This window comes from Eptatretus burgeri, chromosome 12 (genome assembly GCF_056783735.1).
Source record: "Eptatretus burgeri isolate ZD-2024b chromosome 12, Ebu_testis_v1, whole genome shotgun sequence".
Classification (NCBI taxonomy): domain Eukaryota; kingdom Metazoa; phylum Chordata; class Myxini; order Myxiniformes; family Myxinidae; genus Eptatretus; species Eptatretus burgeri.
In genome coordinates, this window is record NC_140972.1 from 23,187,520 (window position 1) to 23,212,970 (window position 25,451).

Here is a 25,451-nt window from a genome sequence, read left to right on the forward strand (position 1 = left end):
ATATATATATATATATAGTGTGTGTGTGCGCGCGACAGTGTGTCTCCTTAATAAATCCAAAACCATGAAACCTAGCAGCCTGAAATTTTGCATGGTTACTAAGAAAACTCCAAGGATGTGCAGGAATGAAAATTGGGTGTTTAGGTTGATTAAAACAGCCCTTTTGAAGATAATTAACGGTCTTATTTAATTATATTCTTCATCAGGGGATCCTCGGCCACCTCACTCTTTGGAGTCTTAAGGCGTATCCTCGGTAACTTCACTGGGATCTGAAGCCACCATGTTTTTTTGACCTGCTGACCTCGGAAGGATGACAGGCAGAGTCAACCCCACCTATCTCTCTCCCACTCCTGGAGAGTATGAGATTATTCATATTTTCAAGCGTTAAAGGTAAAGTGCCCCTGAACTTTGTTTTTAAACCGAAATTGTTTTTATAAACTATGAATAAGTAAATAAAAGACGATATAGTTTTGTTGTTTTGAATGTTTATGATTACATACATCAATATAGGAGGGTTGGTTTGTGTCCGGTGATGTGTTCCAGAACTGTCATTTTTACATTTAGTGGGCAATAGAAAAATGAAAAAAAGAGATCAACAATTTTGAGTACTTTATGATATATGGATGACACTGGTTAAGATTTCTTTAAAATTGCAATGTGTAAGTTATTGATACATTTATAAGGCTGATGTTGGCATGGAGGTGCAGTAAAAATCTCCAGAAATAGACTTTCTCTGGCCCCTGTTAAAAATGGAATCCCTATGCAGGTTCTGGAGCAGGTGATTGCTTGGAGGGTAAAGCGTGAATAAATGCCATTAAAAGAGAGTCAAAGGACAGCAGAATATAACCTTAACAGCTGCATGCTCATGGCTGGAGCTGACCCCACTCACACACACTGTTTGGGGACACGTGAGTCCCTGATGATGTCTCAAGCTTGTGCCAGATGGGCCGTGCTGCAGATTTGCATTTTGATAAAGTTATGAGACCCTGCCTTGCACTCTGATGTTGCACTGAATATTCCATCAGGATTATAAGTTTCTAAATCAATATGTAACTACAGTATGAATGCCTCACTGATGGACGGCAGTTAGATTATTTAGACGTGAAAAATAAATTGGGAAACACTGAAATTATTCATATTTTCAAGCATCAATTGTGACCTATTGTTGTTCATAGTGGAAATATCTACTGACAGTATCATTATTGGGATTTATATCTGATGTTTTCATTGGCAATATATGGATATATTTTAACAATTCAATATGACATGAACATTTTCTCTCTTTAAATTCCTGTCGGCATCATTTTCTTTCAAAATGACTTGACCGCTGCATGTACTCAAATGAAAGATCATTTAATAGCCTTGTTGCCCTTTGTGATCATGCTCGTGTCTTCCATGGAAACTATCTACATAATAGCTATCTTCCTTTATAAATGGTCAATACAATTTCATAAACAGTAAAAAAAATAAACGAAAACGATCTATATATTAACACTGAAGGACCAATTTTGTGCTCCTCCGAGCGGTCACGTCATGTTTTTCTCGGTACTGTGACCTGGACTGAAAGAAACTTCGTACCTGTAAGAGTGCATCGCACATAGTGGCAATAGTCAACCTTCAACTCTGAAGCAGAATAAACACTTTTCGTTTTACATTCGTTTACATGGTGACATGTGACGTCACCGCTGAGAGGCGTCAGGACGTCATGACATCATCGGTCATTCGCTGACGTCATTACGTCTGTCAACGACAGACCGTCACCGCTGAGCGGTGTAATTCCACTCCTCGAAAATAGCGTCTGCAATGTAAAACCCTCTTCTGCACATGCTGACTACCTCAATGTGAATTTGACACAAAAAATGTCACAATAAACATTGTATCTTCTATATATTAATACTGAAGGACCAATTTTGTGCTCCTCCTCGCGGTCGCATCACGTTTTTCTCGGTCCTGTGATCTGGACTGAAAGCCACTTCGTACCTGTAAGAGTGCATCGCACATCGTGGCAATAGTCAACTTTCAACTCTGAAGCAGAATAAACACTTTTCGTTGAGACGGGGGCAGGGAGTGAAGAGGCGGGGCGGGAGATGAAGAGACGGGGGCAGGGAGTGAAGAGGCGGGGGGCAAGGTAAGCAAATTTTTGGGCGGGGGTAAGCAAATGGAAAGCGGGACATGGGGGGGATGGGGCGGGAGCTGGGGTGAATTAGGCGGGGTTGTGTGAGGGGGTGGACAGGGGGGCGGGGGCAAGTGTGGCGGGGAGTGAAGAGACGGGGCCGGGGTAATTACATTTTTGGGCGGGGTTAAACAAGTTGAAGGCGAGGGGGGAATGGGGCAGGGGTGGGGGATGAGTAGGCGGGGACAAGCACGCCCTGTTCAGCCCATGTCCCTCGAGTGTGGGTGAGCTGGTGAGGGTGGTTGAATGAACGGAATCCATCTGTGACGGGGTTTCGGCTAGTCTATATAATAGCATGACAGCTGTCTTCCTCTGGAGGTATGCAACAACAGTAGTTGGGCCTTGTTAGATAAAGAGAAGTGTATGTATTTATCACCCTCTTTTATAAATAAGACAAGTAGACATTACATATTACAATATAGTAAAGCTGTAAATAAACAGAAGCAGAACATGACACCATGTTATTTCTACATTCTGTGCCTGCAAGAGAGACCCCTTCCTTGATTGGAACATCAACATAATAGTTACGGACATCTTACTGTCTAAAGTAGGTGTTTTATATCGACTTCTGCATAATGTACAAGTTCTACATAATGCAAATAGGGTTAGCAGTGTGTGTGTGTGTGTGTGTGTGTGTGTGTGTGTGTGTGTGTGTGTGTGTGTGTGTGTGTGTGTGTGTGTGTGTGTGTGTGTGTCAGTCAGTCTGTCTGATATATACTGTATATCATACGAAAATACAGTACGGAATTTGGTGTCTGTCTGTCTGTCTGAACTTTATACATTTGGTCATTACTTTTCCAATCTCAGCCAAATTGCCACTTCGATTAAGAGTCACATGATGCAGGTTTTCGTGACCTCAATTGCTCCCCTCCCCACGGGGGTTTTCTGCCTTGGGTGAAATCCGTGTTAAGGTGTATAAATAGCCTATTGTGCCATTTCGTGGGGCACACATAGTGGAAGTTAAAATTATTTTAACCACAAACTATTCAGTCAATTCCATTAAACATATGCTTACCTTTTTAAACAGTTACCACTCTTGTTTAACATGAAACTGAAAAAGATTTGAAGGAAACCCGACATCCATGAGGCATTCTGTGCTTATTGCATACCCGGCAGACAAACATACCCAATCTCCCCCCGCCCTTTCACCCCATAGTGACGTATCAATGAAAAATAACACTCTGGGTGAGATCTCAAGTTTCTGCCTTCGAAATTAAATGGTCATTGGCCAACTAAACATGCAGTTGTTTTGCAACTATGATTCACCTCTTCACAGCCTTCAGTGAGGCAAACTCATCCATCACAGCTTCAAACTCAATTTACTCAGCTACTAATTAATGCTCAATGGAGAGGATGGCTAGATTACTGAGCCGAGAGTGTCTCATTGTGGATCTGAGTGACACAGGTCTTAATCAGTTTCAGTTTGGAGATGCTCCTCTCACACGCTGCAATGCTCACACACATGGTGTGGTATGATGGTATGATGGGAAGGTCAGGGAAACCTGAAGAAGAAGAATATATATATACATATATATATATATATATATATATATTCTTCTTCTTCTTTCGGCTGCTCCCTTTAGGGGTCGCCACAGCGGATCATCCGTATGATCCACATAGTGATTTGGCTTAGTTTTTACGCCGGATGCCTTTCCTGACGCAACCCCGGTCGCCTCTTACGACACAGGGATATGGTACACCTATTCTATCCGGGGCATACACCGGGCCCACTACACTGTTACTCACTTTGCCGACCTCGGAAGGATGACAGGCTGAGTCAACCTCCTGGTGTGTATTAATTCAAGCATCCAACGGGGCTTGAACTCAGGACCTTTTGGATCCCAAGCTGCTACCCTAACCACTACACCAACACCAGGAATATATATATATATATATATATATATATATATATATATATATATATATATATATATATATATATATATATATATATATATATATATATATATATATATATATATATATATATATATATATATATATATATATATATATATATATATATATATATATTACTAAAACTCATCTTGTATGTATGTAGGTATTTATGTTCCCAAAATACAGCCAAAACAGTACAGGATAGCGCAAAATTTTTTGGGGCCACCTGACTCACCATTCGCCTGCGGTGTGCAGTGTAACGTTTTGTTCAAATCGAGCAATGAAAAAATTATTAAAAAATCAATTCCCGATTCAATTGAGTACTCTTCAGGATTATTTGATTAATGCAAACAACCTCAGCGGTATAGTTCGCTGGAGCTATCTTTTTTTTGATGAAATGATTTATTTAAAAATCTCAAACATTTAACATAGACAAAGAACTATTTATTTTTAAGCATAAAATAAACATTGCCATTTTGATCTAATACTTCCGTGTTCATTTATAAATAAAATTGTGTTTAGAAGATTACGCACAATAATTTATTAGACTTTCTTTTCTCCGTTTTTTTTTTTCACATAGACGCGCAATATCAAGTTTCGTTCAAATCGGGCAACAAAAAAATTCTTAAAAAATCAATTCCCGATTCAGTCAACTACTCTTCGGCATTATTTGATCAATGCAAACAACCTCAGAGGTATAGTTCACTGGAGCTATGTTTTGGGTTTTTTTTTTATCAACCGCTGTCACAACCGGAACCCAATGGGTTCACGGGTCGTCTCGTACACACACACACACACACACACACATACACACACACACACACACACACACACACACACACACACACACACACACACACACACACACACACCGCACTGAATTTGTTGGGGGATTTATACAAGCAAATTGTTATCAGTGCATGCCATATGGTTGCTTCACTTAACTTAAGGTCGTGTGCCTACCTGAAGCAGTTTCTGCATGTGCCCAAGGCATTGTGGGCCATACGGTAGGCAGTTTGTGCCCCGGAGGAGATATTTTGTTCCTGATAAAAGACATTTTCTGCCAGTATGGGAGGCAGTTTGCACTTTACAGGAGGCACTTTCCTGGATTTATAACCAAATGCACCATTCGTTTAAAAAGTAGACAACTTCTTTGCACCATGAATCGTGCAGGATTAACAAAAAGGTTGGAGTACAGAAGAAGGAAATCTTTTACTGTAATGATTTGCCAAGGGCAGTCACTTTCCAGACACCCAGAAATCCCCATTTTGATGGACAGGAGGGTATAATATCACAGGACCTACCTTGGGTTAAGTAAAATGCAAGCTAACTTCACCTGCACTTAGTAATGCAACAATTCTTTGATTTGAGGCAAACATACATTGTGAAGATCTAGCATGGGATTGCGAGGAAAAATATGGTACGCAAATACACATTCCCACATAGAGGCCAGAGTTTACAGGCCCGAATATACAGTGTATACAAACACCATCAAAAGAGGTTAAGCTATGTTTCACATGCAAGTTGTCTCACTCTGCATTTACTGAGTTTGTGCTGTCCTCTTCAAGTGAAACTGTGACCTTGAAGGCTTGTGAATCTTCATGGTTCAAACATACAGTAAGCTTTTTTTTGGTTTTCTTACATCACAATTATATTGTCAACATCTTGTCACTTTTGTTACACAGTTTACACAGAACAACCATTCTTGAACTCTTAATGAGCATGTTGGGGTAGGCTGGATGACATTTCTTCACGACCATGGACAATGCGACAGATGCACCAAGGCAAAGTTCCAGCTCTGCACATTTATGTCGAATGCACCACTTCATGGCATGACTCGCAGCTGGAAACGGAGCAGTCCATACAAACTAAAATGTCCTGCAATATTGACTTCACACCATGTAATACTGACTTATGTTGCCAAAGGGGCCATATATTTATTACATAAGCTCGAGGTGAGGTGGGGTGGGGGAGGGATGGGGTTGGATGGGGTATGGTGGGGTAGATTTCTTCCATATTTGCATAAATAATATATATGGCCCCAAATATTTTGTATAAATACTGTAAAATGAAATAATAAATAATACTGTACTCATATATGCAATATTTAATTATTTGATGATACCGTTCCTTTGCGAATCCTATAAAGCCCATCAGGTCACTTGAGTTCATCTCATGAAAACCGACTATCTCTACCATCCCTCATCACACTATCCAACCCCAACAAGTTACCACAATACCTAAAATTGAAAATAAAGTGCCTGGTTGTACATAATAAATGCATATAATTATTATAATAAATAAGTTCTTTTTTAAGCTTCAAATGCCAATCAGGGTTTGTATTTTTATAGCTTAGTTCAAAACTATTTTAGAAGCCTCAGGTTACAGGAGCCTTTTATATATTATTGTTTAGATTTATATGACATATTCAGATTATTGTAAACACACAATTTTGCATCCACAAGGGTTTACAATTTTCATCTTGTTCTTCTTTGCTCCCTCTTCTTCTTCTTCGTTATATTTACATAGAGTCTCTTCATCTTTTACAAGCTGCCCTCGAGAGCAAGGAAGTTTTAGAGAGTTTGATTCGTATATGACTTAAAGCAGGTACCTATCCACACGAGAGCAAAATCTATCACATGTGCGTTAATTGAGAATTGTAATTAGTAGCACCTTGGAAATGGAGAAGGGAGCCCAGTTCATGAAATCAGTGTCACATGTAGGCTTTGGGGTGGGGGTGGGGGAGGGTCTCTCCTTAGCCATTGCCAACATTTTGGTCCGCTTGACAACACACATGGCAAAGAGTAATGTTATAATGACAACTCGGAAACAAATAAGGCAATGGTTGTACTAGGTTTGGGGAACAATTGGTCCAAGAAGGTCAGATGGCAACTGTCGGACAGAAGCATAAGAGAGTGGGATTGGAGATGTGGATGATGTCAGTGGGCTGGACACAGATCAGGAAATTACTGGATGACGTCGAGGTAGAGGGGTGAGGATTTTGCGAGTTCCTGCAGGCAATCGAGGATGTGTCGGATGTGCAGGCGTTGCTGCGGTTCCAGTTCCCAGCAGCCCAGCATCAGATCGTAGACGTCTTTGGGACACGTCCGAGGGCGCTGCAAGACTCGTCCCTGAGAGATGCATTCCACCACCTGCCATGCATGGACATGTACATGAACATGAGACATGAAACTATAGCTTCACAAAGTCGCATGATTTGCATTGGCTATGGAAAGAATGCCCTTTCCCAGACCTGACAGAGAGATCTGTCAACCCAAATTCGATCTATATTATGGAATTCGCAAGCCGTGGTGGCCCCCAGCCCAACTTTTTGCTGCGTTGTTTGTAGCTCTCATTTTTTTTATAATGGAATTATAAGAATGGGGAGGCTGAGACATCAGAAAAAGTGACAATAAGGGTATGTTGACATCCCTTGCCAGGAGCCAATCACAGTAAACAAAGCCTCGCACAGCCAATCATCAGCTTCTTGTGACTTGTCATACTACGCAAAGCATCGTTCCCGCTTGCTTTGTCTGGGCATTTATCGATGTAAATAATGAAAATGTTTTGGTCGAGCCTGCATTGCCTGGATCCTTGGCGATTGGTTCCATTTTCTGTTTTGTGCAACCAGTGGTTTGGGAGGAGATGTAAAGATGACACACACACACACACACACACACACACACACACACACACACACACACACACACACACACACACACACACACACACACACACACACACACACACACACACACACACGATCGAATTCTAAAGATAGATATACTGTATGCAGGGTGATGTAACTTTTTCTCTTTCACAAACTTTGATTGTCCAATTATTATTATTTTGAATGCAGCCTGTGGCTGCTGGTTGCCTCATTGCTGGGAGAGCAGCTGTGCCACTGATGCAGTGCACCCTGTTTCCAGTAAGCTGGTACTCATTTTACCGACCTCGGAAGGATGACAGAATGAGTCAACCCACCTGGTGTTATTTAACGGTGAGCAGGGGCTCTAACTCAAGACCCTAAGATCTTAACGCAACCACCTTAACTATTAAGACAACACAAGGCTTATTATCCAATTGATGAGTAACAACAAAGCCAAAATAATGAAGGTACAGAGCGCTTCTCTACATTTTTCAATCACAACATTCTTGCCATGCCACCCACCAAAGTCAATATCCCAAAGTCCCAGCTACTGGGCTGATTTCCAGTCTGAGAACAAAAAAAAAAGATTCCTTCTTTGTTCCCTTTATTAGGCCAAAAAAAAAAAATGTTGCATTGGCGTAACCCGCCCGACCCTAAAAATTCCGCCGACCCTACGTTTTTTTTTTGTTTTTTTGCTATCGAAAAATTTTGCCGACCCTATTTTATTGCTATTTTTGTTGTTTTGCTATCGTTTTCAAGTATCTTGTTGATTGCGATCGCAAAAACCCGGAAGTGTTTCGGACAGAACCCGCCGACAAAAAGGGTGGTACTCGAGCCGGGGGAGATTTTGGGAGGGATTTATTAGGAAAAAAAAAAAAAAAAGATCCCGACCGACCTACCCTATTTTTCAGTGACCCGTTATGCCAATGCAACATTTTTTTTTTTTTGGCCTTTGTGATGTTAAAAATTTCCTCTTTCTTGCACTGCAGTCCCACCTCATTGTTGGACAGCTGATACCACGGCTGTTTTCCGAAGGTGAAAATCTCCCAAAGCACCACTCCCAGGCTCCACACATCACTCTCAGCCGTAAACTTGCGATACATGATGCTCTCTGGAGGCATCCAGCGGATCGGAAGCATGGTGTGACCGCCAACCTGTCCACAAATAGATACGACTAGCCACACGAGCTCAACTACCGAATGCTTCCACGTGACCTTTATATGTAGTGAGAATGGGAAATGAAAAAGAGTGAGATAAGATTGTAAACAGCATATCATTTAGATTTTATTGGCAGTTTTAAGGCCTTGGTACTATCTCAAAGATCTATTATTTTGGAAGATACCATAGTGGCCCTATATATTGTACATTTAACTACGAGCTCAAAGTACAGTATGTGCTCCACACTGCTAACATTGCAACAGAATGGCATTTAGAGCAATTCTGCTGAAAATACAAGAATGCCGATCTCCCTACCTTTTTTATGATAATCAGTCTGCAAAAATGGCTGGCAGGATGTCCTCGAGGTACTCACATTCACCTCTGAGATGTCTAGCTTGTGTTTGAATCCCAGTCCAGTTATAAACTGTCATTCCAGAGTTTCACAGGCAGGGTGATTCATCAATGTGTGTGCCGTCCCTCAGACGGGCGTTAAACTGGGTATTCCATCTGCCGGTATTACTTGGTGTATTGTTAAAGATTCCACTGTGTCCTTTGCGAAGAGTCGGCGAGCTATCGTCGGCATCCTGGCGAAATTACAAATTAATTCCCCAACCTTTTGTGTCATGTCAGAGTGGAAACCCATCCAGGATTGTGACCCTACCTTAAAAACTGCTTCGGCAGAACCAACACTGTATTGTGCTCTTACATCCAGAAAAAAAAAGCAGAAAACAGTGAAACAACATGGTGTAGATAAGCACAGCTTTTCACCCACCCGGTAGTAATCAGTGCTGTAGACATCTCTGGACATCCCAAAGTCACCAATCTTGACAAGCAGTCCAAGTCCTACTAGGCAGTTGCGTGTGGCCAGGTCCCGGTGCACAAAGTGCTGCTCAGTGAGGTACTCAACCCCAGCAGCGATCTGCCAGCCGATGTGCAGCATTTGGGGCTGACTCAGCTCTAGTCCAGTGGGTGAGTCTTTTCCCTCAGCCAAAAAGTGTGCATCAGGACCATGTGCCCTATCAAACCATGGCATTGATGAGAATTCATATGCAGTACATGAGCTACTTCAAAAGTATACTCATATTCTATACCCAGATTATAAAACATCCTCACAGTACAATTAATGCCTTGTCAATTTGAGCAAGTTCAGGAGCAAAATTTAGCAGAAACAAAGTTCTGTCTACATAAGCTTTGCAGATACCCATGTGAGATGTCATTGCATTATCCATGTATATTGCATTTCAGTAACAGCTTTCAACTCGAATGCACTCAGCAGAGCTCATATCTCTGCCAGGCTGAACAGTTTACGTTTTGTATTCCAGCGATAGGTTGGATCTGGATCCGCATCTGATCCAAAATCGAATTGGCTTGTTCTTCTCAATTAACCAACTCATCCACCTAGTTACTCGTCCACAACTTTTTGAAATATCATGCTACGTATCATTTTTTGGCCCTATCTCTCAATGGTGATCGAAGAATCACTTTAAAATATATATATATATATATATATATATATATATATATATATATATATATATATATATATATATATATATATATATATATATATATCCTCGTATTTGGATCCGGATTTGAATCGTCACCAAAACTGAATCACTTCATCCACGACACACATCCAACCTCTCCAACAAGTTTTGTCCGGATCTGTCCACAACTTTTTGAGATATCGTGCTATAAATAGTTTTTGGCGCTATCTCTCGATGGTGAAGAATCACTTGAAAAATTCTAGTAGCCGGATCCACAACTTTTTGAGATACCCTGCTCACAGACAAACAAACAGACACAGACAGACAGACAGCGGTGAAAACAACTTCCGTCCACCTTCGGTGCCGGAGGTAATAAATGAACAAGGTTAATTTTTTTTGGAATGGCGAATTTCTTGTGTGCAAACCACCACAAACAACACCTGTACAAACTGTCTTAATTACAGAGTTACACAACATTTTTACTGAACGAGGAAGTCGTCACTGCTATGTTTGTGTGGAGTTAACAAGCATGGTAGAATCTGCAGAATTGTATTCAAGAGATCTGCACATATGATGATAAAAAAGGGAATTTGTTCGCATATAGCAGGAAGGAATGGCCATTTATTTGATCTTTTTTATTTTTATTTATATCAGCACCTGCACACTCGAATGCTATCGCCAAAGGTCTCAAAAATGAGCAAATGTACTTTATGATATCTTTTTGTATACAGTGTAGAGGCTTGTGGAGGTGCTGGATAGAACACAGAGCAGACCAGGATGTAACAGAACAAAATGAACAGAAAAAAGGGGGGCGGGGGGACACACCAACAGCAGGGTTGAGGCACAATGTAGAGGGAGATGTGGGGAAGAATGAGGGATGGGGGAGGACATACAGGGTGAACAAGATGGAAACAGCCGCAAACTCTCAATCACAGAAGTGGAAGGAAAAATTGGAAACTTGGAAAGAGATGGGCTTTCGGAGGGTTAATGTGTGAATAAGAGATCATAGTTGTGGATGGGGGATGACCTGAGATGGTGGTGGAACAGTTATGTAAACCCAGAGGAAAGAATGAAATTGAAGAGACTGACAAAGTTGATTCCACAGGCAGGATGAAAGAGGAACAAATGAATGGAGGTGACCAGTGATTCGGGATTTTTGGTAGTTTCACCAGAAGGTGATTAGTGGCAGACCTTGTGCACCCTGCAGAAACCTGGGGGGGTACATAGCTCGGAGAGAGGAGATTGTGCAAGACCAGAAATGAGGCGATGGAAGACAGAGAGACTACCGACCTGTGATGTGTTGTCTGTGATGTGAAAGTGATCGGCCGATTGGTTTGAGACGTAAATGGGATGAAGAGTGGATCAGTTATATCATGGAGCTCCCGTTCCAGAGCTAATATAGGCTGATATAGCAGAGTTGTCAGAATGATTTTTCATTGTTTTTACTCAACTCTAGTTTGTAGAGACACTATAGTAACCATACAAGCATGGTGCGAATTTGCTAGCCGCAACGAGGCAATTCGATTATTCAGGCTTGAGACCCTTAAGAGAAAACCTTGGCCCCCAAAAGGCACACCATATTAGAAAGAAGGCAACCCACAAAGATGACATCATTTCAGAGAAGTACCAAAGGAAACTTAATGACATTATCAAGTGAAATTTTCCTCGAAATATATATATTTTTTAAATCTATATTCAGGTCACACAAGATACAGTTCATAATAAACAGGCTGATCAATTACCACCAACTGCTTTTAACAGATGTAAAGGAAGCTATTTGCACTTTAGCATTAAATTTAACTTTCTATCCACACTCCCCCCCCCCCTTCCACCCTTTTAGAAAAAGTTTTTCAGAATGTGAGATAGTTTCCAATTTGACCTGGACTTTTGTTTATAATTAAGCTTGTGTATAAATAAGATTAATTTTCCATGATGAAGCAGATATTGCACATTTTCATTTTAGCTGTATACCCTGGATTTGATTCCCAATCCACCTATAACCTTTCCGATTGGTGCTTCAAAGGCAGGGTGTTGCACGACAAAGTGTGCCGGCCTTCAGAGGGGTGCTAAGCCGGTTATCCCACGTGCCAACATAAGTCGGATGATGTTAAAGATCCCGCAATACGTTTTCCAAAGAATAGGCGAGTTATCGCCGGCATCCCGAATAGATTCCAAATTCCTGCCCAAATCATCTCCAGTTGAACATCGGGCGTTGCGAGCCGGTTTGTGAAAGACTTGTCCAAAATACCCCTCTCCAGTGACCGCACAAGAAGCAGGTCAGATTAATTGTTGCCATTGAATAATAAGTCTAGTTGTATATAAATAACATTGACTGACAATCATCACCTTACTTTGCAGCCAATCATCAGCTGTAATTTTCAACAGCCTTCATGCTTTCATTGGTGAAAAAATTAACTGTTCACTCTTCCTTCCAACCACTGTTATCCCACTTGCTGCCATTTTTTATTTTTAGCACATGCATTAAAGGAAGGAAGTATGATCATGAGTATTGGCTACCTATAATAAAGAAAAGTTAACATCAAATTTGAACCTCCTCGTAATTGTAGCAAGTAATAAAAAAAAATTTAATGTACAAGGATGTGTAAATTTTTAATGTACAAAAATCCTTGTACATTAAAAAAAAAAATATTGCACAAGAATGGAGGGATGAGATGCCAAAAATAATGTAAGGTTGGGATGGTCACAATAAATGATCATGTGAAACCATCCCTACATCTTTTCTTAAATCGTGGTTCTTCTCTGTCCATCCCTACTTCCATATAAAATGACGAGTACACCCACTCCCGATGGGAGTGGCAGGAAGGGTCATGTTACTATCCTTGCTGGGGTATATAGAGTACTGCAGATCTAGGTCCAGTACAGGTCTGTTAGTCTGTGGTGGACGCAATAAACATAGAATGGCTCAAGGATGTCCGGATTCCTCCAAATTTCTTGAATTTTCATGTGAAACAGCAGTTGCGACTGTTTAAAAAGGTAATCGTGCATGTTTGTAGTTTATAATTTTTTTACTTATGGTAGGCTTGCCCCATGAAATGCCACAATAAGCTCTATATACACACGTTAACACGGGGTTTTTCCAAGGAGGGAAAACCCCTTGGGAGAGGGGATATTATTAGTATCAATATATTTTTTTAATAACATTAATATTATGCTATTATCATGATTGTTGTTATTACTTTTGTTGTTAGAAGCGGCCTTGTTAAAATGCCACGGTTAGCTATCTTAACACGGATATACACCTAAACACGGAGTTCGTCCAATGCGCAAATCCTCCTTGGGGAGGGAGTGGAAGTTAAATCACTACAACCTCCGTCATGTGACCCTTAGTCCCCCCGTCAAGTTTCATTTGATTGGAAAAGTAATGACTGTATCTCAGTCAAAAACAGACAGACAGACAGACAGACAGACGCCAAATTGCATATATTCATATGATAGTTATGTTGATTGTTCCCAAGTATGAATTTGACTCGAGAAGTATTAAACACACACACACACACACACACACACACACACACACACACACACACACACACACACACACACACACACACACACACACACACACACACACACACACACACACACACACACGCTTCAGCTAGTGTTTGTGGTGGTTATGAACCAAAATCAAGACAGACGTATAGTGTCATTTGCAGGCACAACCATTATTCAAAGAAAGATGTCGGGATGGCTTCACATGATAATTTATTGTGACCATCCCTACCTTTTTTTACGTACTTCTTGGTATACAATCCTGACATCCTTTTATATTAAAAATGTATTCTGTACTTTAAAAAATATGTATTTCCATGGTGGAGAATTTTATTTTCATTGCACTATGAAATATCTTGTTCATAAATAAATTGTCAGTTGAATATGAACAGAGGAACACAAAATAGGTGAAGACTGAACAGGAGTTAGACTTGAAAAAGGTTTTCTGTTGGAGGGCTGCACATAATATTCCACTATTAACCACACCCATATAGGTGTGATTGGCTCTCAGCTAATTGTGTCGCTATCGGCCCACCTCCACCAAGCTGATTGACAGGCATTGGCCTCCGCCCACCCCTCTTGGCCCTTCATTTCCCGACACGTCGGTAAGAAATTACACCTACTTTGTATAATCCTTTCAATATGTGAAATTTTTGAGTCGTCATGGACCTGCCCAGTGTAAAATGCAGTAGATTTGTGTTTAATCAAACTACTTAGCTTAAACCAATTTTGAGTTGGGCTCTCTGAACAAATGAAGAATAAGAAGAAGGAGAATTACAAACGGGTTGTTTTTGGTCCGTCAGTTTTGGAGTTCGGCGATATTGTCCAGTAGCTTCATGAATGTTGTTGCATGAATTTGAAATCCTCGGCAAATGATTGGGAGGTACTTTATCGGTTTATAAGTTTATATCTTGGTAGATTTATTTTAAGCATTCGTGTTGTGCCTATATAGGATGTCCGACTGACTTCCTGATAATATTAATATTTCAATAATGATAAAAACACATACTGCATCAATTGTCACACAAATAAGTAGAAATCCACATACACAAGGATCATCTGTCAATACAGCTTCTTTTTCTACTTTTATATGCAGCAAATTTGCTGGTGGAGCAGCTGTGCAGCTGAAGGATATCATTAAAATACAGCTAAAAAGGGTCCAAGCTAACACTGATGTGTCTGACTCACCGGAGAAAACGGTTCAAGTCACCGTGCTTCATGTACTCAAACACCATGATAAGAGGCTCTCCTTCCACGCACACACCGTAAAAACGAACGATATGTGGATGCTGAAGATTTGTGAGGAGTTCGGCTTCGTGCTGGAAATCTTTGCGAGAGGTATCACTACTATCTTTCAGTGTCTGCATTCCATAAGGTAAGGCAGTGGAGGAACAATATTAGCATCTCTCCAAAATCGTGTTCCATTGTGAGGAGCAATCATGAAGTACTGTATGGAGTCTTTATAAAGTTCAGATAACTTGGGAAATACTTGAGATTGCAAAGCAGATAGCGAAAGGGAGGTGCGATGTGACGAGGGGGGGGGGGTGAGTTGCTTGAAGGATGAAGTGGGACAAATCGTTGTGGACCCATAAGGAATAAAAGGAAGATGGAAGAGATATATGGAAAGGCTGTTGAATGTAGAGATGGAATGAGATAGCAACATGGAGAACAACCCAATTTAGGACCGGCAGAGAAGATAACTGAGAAGGAAGTTGAGGAAGCGATGAGCAATGATTAGTAGAAAAGCGGGAGGGCTGGTGGGAGTTGTAGGGATGGACTGAAGGAGAAGATGAATAAGTGGAAGGAATGTATGGAGGCAAAAGGTTTGAAGGTGAATATCGGAAAGACGAAGGTGATGGTAAGTGGTAAAACATGTGGTGAGGTGGAAGGAACTGGGAAGTGGCCGTGTGCTGTATACAGGAAGGGTGTCGGAGTAAATTCCATTCAATGTACAATGTGCGCTGAGTGGGTTCATCGAAAATGTAATGGTGTGAGGGGTCATTAACCAGTGTGGCAGCTACATTAAAGTGTAAGGTGTGCATAGAGGGAGTTGCAGATGGAGGAAATGTTGAGTTGGATCTTGGAGACTGCGTGAAGTTTGAAGGGGTGAAAAAAGGAGACATACTGAATGGAGAAGGTGAATCAGACTCGGCGACAATTGCTCGAGTGAGATGTGCATGGAAGAAGTTTCGGGAACTGAGTTGCGTGCTGACGAGGAGGGGGGTGTCGTTGAAGTTGAAGGGATAGGTGTTTGCTACATTTGTGAGAAATGCTATGATTTATGGCAGTGAGACATGGGAAATGAACATAGAGCAGCAACGAAGGCAGGAAAGGGTGGAAATGTGAATGGTTCAGTGGATGTGCGGAATATCGTTGAGAGAGAGGAAGACAAATGATGAATTGCGGAAGATGATGGGAATAGAGCCTGTGATGGATGTTGTGAAGAGAAACAGGTTGAGATGGTTGGGTCATGTGTTGAGGAAGGATGAAAGTGACTGGGTAAGAAGAGTGATGGAAATGAATGTAGAAGAAAGTCGGGGACGGGGAAGACCAAAAAAGACTTGGCTAAAGGTGGTGGATGAAGAAATGCGGGTAAATGGGTTAACAAGGGGAGATGCAGAAAATAGGGCAAAGTGGGGAAGATAGTCATGGGGCCCGCAAGGCTAACCCCCACTCTCGCAGGGAAAATGGCCTTAAAAATGCTTGTTGTAGTTAACTTCGGAAATAGTGTTTGCTCGAAAAACAAAGCCTTGTATTCTTTTTTTAGTTTGTGCAATGAGATTATGAAGAAACTTCCACATTGATAGATTAACCAGACAAACATCCAAAAATGTGGTCCAAAACAATGAAGGCTATGGGAATCAAGCTTGAACCTTAACAACATCATCTATCACCCACATCATGATGCATTCAAGTGGTTTTACTCACTGGTTGTTCAACAATATAGATTGAGAAATACAACCTCAATTTGGTTAGTCATCCACTACAGTAATAAAAAAAAAAAATTAGAGATGATTAATCTCTCTGTTTCGAATTGAAAGATATGGAATATTGGTTGGAGTGTCCACTCAGTGGCATAGCGGTTAGAGTGTCCACTCTGAGTCTGGGAGTTTGGTGGTTTGAACCCAAGCTGAGTCATAGTAAAGAAATTTAAAATGGTACGTGCTGTTTCCTTACTTGACACTCGGCATTTAAAAGGATAGAGCATGGACAGACAATCAAGTTGGAAATAATAGTGCAGGCTTTCATGGGCCTAACGGCCTCCTTCATCAAGATTCCTTGTAAGGGAACTCGTATATTATATAAACCATCTTCATTATGTATGGTTGCATTGACCAAAAAATATTTCGTCAGGTTTACCAAGCAATATTTGGTCAGGATGGCCATCGTTTTATGGTGAGGTGGGACCAAAAAATATTTGGTTGGGTGGAGGCGGCAAGCCCGACCAACATTTTTTTTAGTTAAACCTTTGGTTATTCATAGCTGTGCAGGTTGTACTGCTTGAGCAAGGTATAAACAGGTAAAAAGGAAGAGTTTTCCTGATGATAAATAATTACGTGGTGACAGACACCTGCATCTGTAATACCAAAGGAAGTAAAGATGTCACTTTTTCAGGGATATAGATAAACATGTAAACTCTTAGGGTGACACGAACCAAATGAGAAGCTACTTATGGTATTGACGGTTCCATCTTCCACTGTTGTTTGATCGTTTTCTGAAACTTTTTTAAAATAATTATTTTTATAGAAACTCAAATTATTTTGCACAAAGTTCTGGTAAATAGAGGGTGAGCAGGCAAGCAAGTTTTAATGATACACTCCATTAATATATTGTTGTGGGAATGATCTTTAAGGGTTATAAAAACTGTTTCGTAGAACGAGTTATTTCTTGGTATTTACTGAAATAAGCATGACGTGCTCTTTGTGCAATAGATATGTGTTGTATACGTACAGTGAGATATTTGTTTTCCCAACCGCACTGTTTTGGCCTTCCTTATTCAAACCTCTGGCTGGATGTTTTTAATGTTCTTTTCCTCTGTTTAAATGTCTTTACAAAGTGCACAGGAGAGCTTTGCAGCTCAAGCCATGAGAATGTGCAGGTGTGGGAAATCAGCATATAGATAGCCAGCCATTAGCCTCACAACAGGGGTTGATGTAGGGGGGCTGAATCTGCATTGAAGACGTCTGCAGCTCGCGTCACCACGAGAGCTCATGCGGCCCAGTGCGGGACTTATCAGTTGATCTCGCGGATGGTCCCGTTAATGGCTGCCTGGAAAGAGCAGGAGCGATTCTGAGGTCTGATGGTGACGCAGCTTACGCAGAGAGGCACAGTTGGGACGTGGCTGCTTTTGAGAGGGACGTAAAAGCTGATAGCTGAAAAAACGCTGGAGAAGAGCACCTGTGATCAGCAGGAAGAGTCGCTGAGAGCCCCAATGCTGTGAACATTTATTTCCCCAAAGCAACATAGGCTTTGAGGAAGCCACAATTATGGAACTTGAGGAGTTTTTACAGCAGATTGCACCAGAGAGCTCCCGATAACTCTGCTTCTGGACTCCTGCACAGCTTGCCTCTGGGTTTGAAAGGGCCGTAGGATAAGAACTGTTAAGAAATCTGTGATGTTTAGGTTTTTTTTGAGTGCCGTAAGGTTTACAACCGTGTTTATTTACTGATTCATTTATACTTGTTTTGTTGCATTCTGGTTATTGCTTCATGTAATCCTTCTCCCGTGCCATTTAATCAAGTAACTGTACCTGGTCTTGGGGTTAGATTCTGCTCGTGGTGATCTCATTTGGTCTCATTTGGTGAGTTCGGTATCGTTGGACAAGCTGGTTCAATCTGGCTCAGAGCACTCGCGCTCTGCGGTTGCTTGGCCAGATTAGGAAGGCCGTGAGCACCTATTGGCACATCACTCTGGTACACGGTTGCAACAAGTATGGTAACATGATAAATATGTCCAGGAACTTGCTCGGGACTGTGGACTTAGCAAGCGGGTGCGATCGTTTTTACACGACGCGCAAACTCGAACCAGGCTCACGTACCGACCGGTCATGCGGCTATTAGAATATCTAACCCTTTTTATTCCGAGTACCCCGTTGCACAAGCAATTCAAATGCTCATCTTGGCCTTAAAAGTGAAATGAAACGACCGAATTAATATATACACTATGTGTATATATATATTTATATATATATATATATATATATATATATATATATATATATATATATATATATATATATATATATATATATATATTTGAAGATTTTCCACCCCCCGGCGTGCGGACAGCCGCTTTTAGCCGAATCGCGGCCGTACGCCCACCGGACGAGCAATCCAGTCACAGCTTTCCGGATCAAACGCCAGAACCCAGCTTCGGGTGTGTTTTAAGCTCAGACCACAGCCTAGTCAACACTCTACCCGTGCTACAGGGTCAATCGCCGAATTGTCGATATACCTAATTAATCGCGCGGGCATACTACCGAGAGACTGTACCTCAACGGGGCCGCTTGGAAATGAGCCGCTTAAGCAGCTCGCTTCGTGTTGGGATAACCGAGCGGGGTATTATTGCGCAGCCCTGTTGGACCCGATCACTTTAGCGGCTATTAAAAAGCCAGCTATATTCCGAACTCAATACGGCAGTTCAATGCAGGAAAAGGATGCGACGAACGGGTTAACATTCACACAAGCACATTTATTTACACACACAACACATATGCAGTCATGTGTGCTGTCAGGCGAGGCAAACAAAAGCAATGCAATGTACAAGCACGTAATGAATGGGGGTAGGGACAAGACGCGAGCAAGAAACAGAACTACCACCGTTCTATTAATTACGTACACTTATACAGTTCTACTTACAGACATGGCGCCACAACGTTCATTCAAAAGAAACAAAGAAAAACCCCAGGAAAGATGGGTAGACTGGATCTCTTGGGTCTTTATTTCACGGAGCTGTGATGACCGCAGAAGCTCCGCGAGGCCGGGCTGGTTACCTTCAACTTTGAGGTGCCTAGCTGGGGCGAACCGCGACATCCCGTCCTCACGGCAGCTGTCGTGACCGCGGTCCGGCCCAGGCCTCGTTTGAGGGCCTGGTGATTCAGGCCCAGCCGGCAACGCCTCAGAGGAACGAACGGGTATTTTGCTCTCTTTGAGTTGATGCTCTCTTTAAGAGCCGTCCTTCCCTCAGCGCTGCTTGGACTGTCCCGAAGCCCGTTCACCTCAGACCGTTCGGTGCTGGCTGGCGACCTCTCTGCGGCTCTCCCCACGTCCCGCACACGAACACACAGTTCTGCACAGCAGGCTTGGCCGTGTTCTCATCTCCCGTCTCCTCGGCGAACCCGGACCTCCACTGCCCTCCACTGGACTCGAAACTTGCTCTTCACACCACTCAAAACCCCGACCGACTGAACTCAACCGCGAGCTTGGCGCTCTGCGCGCTGTTTTATAGGGCCCCGTGAGGCGAGGTCTGATCTCCGCTCTTTCACCTCTGACCCCACTGGCTCCGCCCCCCTTGATCTCCTGATCCGAATTCCGAGGCAAAGCTCGGAGCGAGCGGACGTGGTTCAAATCACCGTCGCTGGTGCCCACAATGGAGAGCGGACGCTGTGGAGATCACCGGCGCTGGCAACGAGGAAACCCTCGTGTCTGTTTGCAGCGATCTTGCCGTGCCCGGCGCAAAGATGGCGGCGTTTGTGGGGTTGAAGGTGAGGCGTTGTGTTCGTTGTTGGTTATTGGGGGAGATGTGGTTTAGGAGGTGGTGGCTGTGGTTAGCGTGGTGGAGAAGGTGGTTGTGGTTGGCGTCATGGAGCAGGTGGTTGTGTGAGGCAGTTGTGGAGGAGGCGGTTGTGAAGGCGGTTGTGGAGAAGGTGTTGGTGGTGGAGGTGATTGTTGTGAAGCGGTTGATGAGAGCGATGTTGCTGGTGGAGGTGGTTGGTGTGAAGCGGGTGATGAGAGCGATGTTGGTGGTGGAGGTGGTTGTTGTGAAGCGGTTGATGAGAGCGATGTTGGTGGTGGAGTGGTTGTTGTGAAGCGGTTGGTCCAAAATAATGATAGCAAAAGAAAAACGGATAACTCAAAGATCACAGCCCTGCACACGAATAATTGCCCGTTAAACATCAGTGGGGAAATCGATCTGAACACAGACGTCCACATAACTGATCTAAGGACCCATATGGTGCTCTGCGAATTTCCACAGCTGTAACAATATATATATATACAGCCTGGTGTTGGCGCAGTGGTTAGGGCAGCGGCTTGGGATCCAAAAGGTCCTGAGTTCAAGCCCCGTTGGGCCACTGAATTAATACACCAGGGGGTTGACTCAGCCTGTCATCCTTCCGAGGTCGGTGAAATGAGTACCAGTGTACTGGGCCGGTGTATACCCCGGTTAAAATAGGTGTACCATATCCCTGTGTCTTAAGAGGCGACCAGGGTTGCGTCAGGAAGGGCATCCGGCATAAAACGTGTGCCAAATCACTATGCGGATCATACGGATGATCCGCTGTGGCGAGCCCGAACGGGAGCAGCCGAAAGAAGAAGAAGATATATATATATATATATATATATATATATATATATATATATATACACACAGATAAATATATATATATATATATATAGATATATATATATATATATATATATATATATATATATATATATATATATATATATATATATATATATATATATATACATATGTTGTTCATCTTTCGGCTGCTCCCGTTAGAGGGTCGCCACAGCGGATCATCCGTTATGATCTGCATACTGATTTAGCATAGGTTTTACGCCAGATGCCCTTCCTGACGCAACCCTGGTCGCCTCTTACGACACAGGGATAACGATTGGGTTCCTCCATGATTCCAGGCTGCCCAACACCCTCTCAGAGCGTGGCCCAGTGCAGAGCTCCCATCCTCAAGTGATCCTCCAACCCAAGCCTCCAAGTAGCCGGATTACAGGCGCACGCCACTACGCCCGGTTGCATGTATGTATGTATGTATGTATATATGTGTGTGTGTGTGTATAGCCTCGTGTTGGCGCAGTGGTTAGGGCAGCGGCTTGGGATACAAAAGGTCCTGAGTTCAAGCCCCGTTGGGCTACTGAATTAATACACCAGGGGGTTGACTCAGCCTGTCATCCTTCCGAGGTCGGCGAAATGAGTACCAGTGTACTGGGCTGGTGTATACCCCGGTTAAAATAGGTGTAGCACATCCCTGTGTCATAAGAGGCGACCAGGGTTGCGTCAGGAAGGGCATCCGGCGTAAAACATGTGCCAAATCACTATGCGGATCATACGGATGATCCGCTGTGGCGACCCCTAAGGGGAGCAGCCGAAAGAAGAAGAAGAAGATATATATATATATATATATATATATATATATATATATATATATATATATATATATATATATATTTCTTCTCTTCTTCTTCTTTCGGCTCGCTCCCGTTAGGGGTCGCCACAGTGGATCAACCGTCTCCATTTCGCTCTATCCTCCACATCTTCCATTAACACTCCAACCACCTGCATGTCCGCCCTCACCGCATCCATGAACTTCTTCTTTGGCCTTCCTCTTCTCCTCCTGCCTGGCGGCTCCATCTTCAACATCCTTCTCCCGATATACTCCGTTTCCCTCCTGTGCACATGTCCAAACCATCTCAATCTCGCCTCTCTCACTTTGTCTCCAAGCCGTTCTACCTGCGCTGTCCCTCTAATATACTCATTTCTTATCCTGTCCATCCTTGTCACTCCCAACGAGAATCACAGCATCTTTAACTCTGCCACCTCCAGCTCCGCTTCCTGTCTTATTGTTAGTGCCACCGCCTCCAAACCATACAACATAGCTGGTCTCACTACCGTATTATATACTTTCCCCTTCACTCTTGCAGCTACCCTTCTGTCACAAATCACTCCTGCAACTCTTCTCCACCCACTCCATCCTGCCTGCACTCTCTTTTTCACTTCTCTCCCACACTCTCCGTTACTTTGGACAGTTGATCCCAAGTATTTAAACCAATCCACCTTCCCCACCTCAACTCCTTGCAACTGCACCATACCACCACCCTCCCTCTCATTTACGCACATGTACTCCGTCTTACTCCTACTGACTAACATTCCCCTTCTCTCCAGTGCGTACCTCCACCTCTCAAGGCTCGATTCAGCCTGCTCCCTACTCTCCCTACAGATCATGATGTCATCCGCGAACATCATAGTCCATGGAGACTCCAGTCTGATCTCGTCCGTCAACCTGTCCATCACCATTGCAAACAGGAAAGGGCTCAGAGTCGATCCTTGGTGCAATCCCACTTTAACCTTAAACCGGTCCGTCATTCCTACCGCACACCTCACCGCTGTCACACTGTCCTCATACATATCCTGCACGATCCTCACATACTTCTCCACCACTCCCGACTTCCTCATACAATACCACAACTCCTCTCTTGGCACCCTATCATAAGCTTTCTCTAAATCCACAAACACACAATGTAACTCCTTCTGGCCTTCCCTATACTTCTCCATCAACATTCTCAAAGCAAACATCGCATCAGTGGTGCTCTTTCCTGGCATAAACCCATATTGCTGCTCACAGATCATCACCTCTCCTCTCAACCGAGCTTCCACTACTCTTTCCCACAACTTCATGGTGTGGCTTAACAACTTTATCCCTCTGTTATTTCCACAGCTCTGCACATCACCCTTATTCTTGAAAATCGGAACCAGTACACTTAATCTCCACTCCTCCGGCATCCTCTCACTTTCCAAGACTTTATTAAACAATCTGGTTAACAACCCCACTGCCATCTCTCCAAAGCACTTCCATGCCTCCACTGGTATACCATCTGGGCCAACCGCCTTTCCACTTTTCATCTTCTTCATAGCAGTCCTCACTTCATCCTTACTGATCCACCCCACTTCCAGATTCACTATCTCCACCTCTTCCAACCTTCTCTTTCTCTCATTTTCTTCATTCATCAGCTCCTCAAATACTCCATCCACCTTCTCAACACACTCTCCTCGCTCGTCAGCACATTCCCATTTGCGTGCTTTATCACCCCAACCTGCAGCACATCCTTCCCAGCTCGGTCCCTCTGTCTTGCCAATCGGTATAAATCCTTTTCCCCTTCTTTTGTATCCAACTTCTCATACAGCTCGTTATATGACATATATATATATATATATATATATATATATATATATATATATATATATATATATATATATATATATTGTTGCGAATTCACGCCCGCCGGAGTGCAGATGGCCACGTCACTCGAATCGCGACCGCGTCGCCCACCGGACGGACAATTCAGTCGTGACCCTCCGGGAACTCTCGCCCGGATCCAGTCACGGGTGGGCCTTTCGACCTCACCACAATCGTGCCAATCGGCCACCCGCGTAGGATAGGGTTGTTCGCCAAACTCGACCTACCTAAGTACCCACGCGGATGGTAAACCGGGCGATCGTACCTCGCCGCAGGTCGACTCTGGACACGAGCCGCTTGGGCGGCCCGTTCCGTACTATCGGGATAACCGAGCGGTGGTATCGTCGACCTCGACGGTTCAGATTATTTACCGGGCGTTTTGCACCCACTACGAACCCTTTACGTGAAGCAGGATGGAGGGTCAATCAAGAAAAGACGAAGCGAAACGGGAAAACAGTTCACACAATGCACATTTATTTCCCGGCACACGGAAAGCACATATATACAGCCATACAATCAAAATGCACATATAGCAACCAAAACAAAAGCAACAACGACGCATAGTTACTCCCGACTACGCGCACACACGGCAACACTTATACAGTTCTACTTTACAGACGGCGCCAACACACATTTACACAAAAGCAAAGGAAAGAAGCCACCCTCATAGACACGGGGGCAGACGGGCCTGTAGAGCAATTGTGCGCATGACCTGGAGGAGCGGCCAGGTCCGCGAGATCGGGGGGGTCCTACCCGCGTCCTCGTGACGCGTTGGTGAGCGAGCCGCAGATGTGGCCGCGTGGCTGTGCCCCGACTCCGTGCTCCTTGGCGGGTTTCGTTGGCACGACGTTTGGAGTGGGATGCGAACGGGGCCCCCTTTTTGCACTATCTCAGCGTGGGGGGAAAGGGAGAATTGTTGATGCCCTGGGGGAGGAGAATGGCTGGCTGGCTTGGGTCCCGCGATGAGCGATCCCACACCGCGACCTCGTCGCCGACCGCCGTCCTTCTCACCTCGGACCCGAGCTCCTTTGCCTCTTCCCGCAACTCTTCTCAGCCGACTCCAGAACCCAACTCTCTCGATGACACTCTCTTCCCCCGGCTCTCTTCCGCTCTCCAACCAAAACTGACTCACTCTGCCACCCCGATGACTTTGCCACCCGACTCGACTTTTATAGGCTGGCAGGAGCAGCTAATATGCAAATATTCGGATCAGGATGACCTCGGGGGCGGAGCCACGCTCGCCCATTGGTCGGAGGAAACGGGGGCGTGAACCTCCCCTGATCCTAGAATTTGCATATATCGATTTCACACAGACGGGCCTGGAGGCGGAGCCAAGCCGCCCCGCACTTGCTAATTGGACGGAGGAGAAGTGGGCGT

At 43.5% G+C, this 25,451-nt stretch overlaps 1 protein-coding gene across 1 annotated transcript in view; it reads right to left on the minus strand.

Annotated features, from left to right (window-relative positions):
- Positions 1-5,180: 5,180 nt before the first annotated feature.
- The window catches only part of LOC147015253 (NT-3 growth factor receptor-like), a 116,759-nt gene continuing 96,488 nt past the window's right edge, over positions 5,181-25,451 (minus strand). The window contains exons 14-17 of the mRNA XM_085849833.1: positions 15,068-15,240; positions 9,652-9,895; positions 8,717-8,875; positions 5,181-7,224 (exon numbers count right to left, since the gene is read on the minus strand). Coding sequence (XP_085705959.1) covers positions 7,039-7,224; positions 8,717-8,875; positions 9,652-9,895; positions 15,068-15,240 — 762 coding nt within the window. The 3' untranslated portion in view covers positions 5,181-7,038. The remainder of the gene's footprint in view (positions 7,225-8,716; positions 8,876-9,651; positions 9,896-15,067; positions 15,241-25,451) is intronic.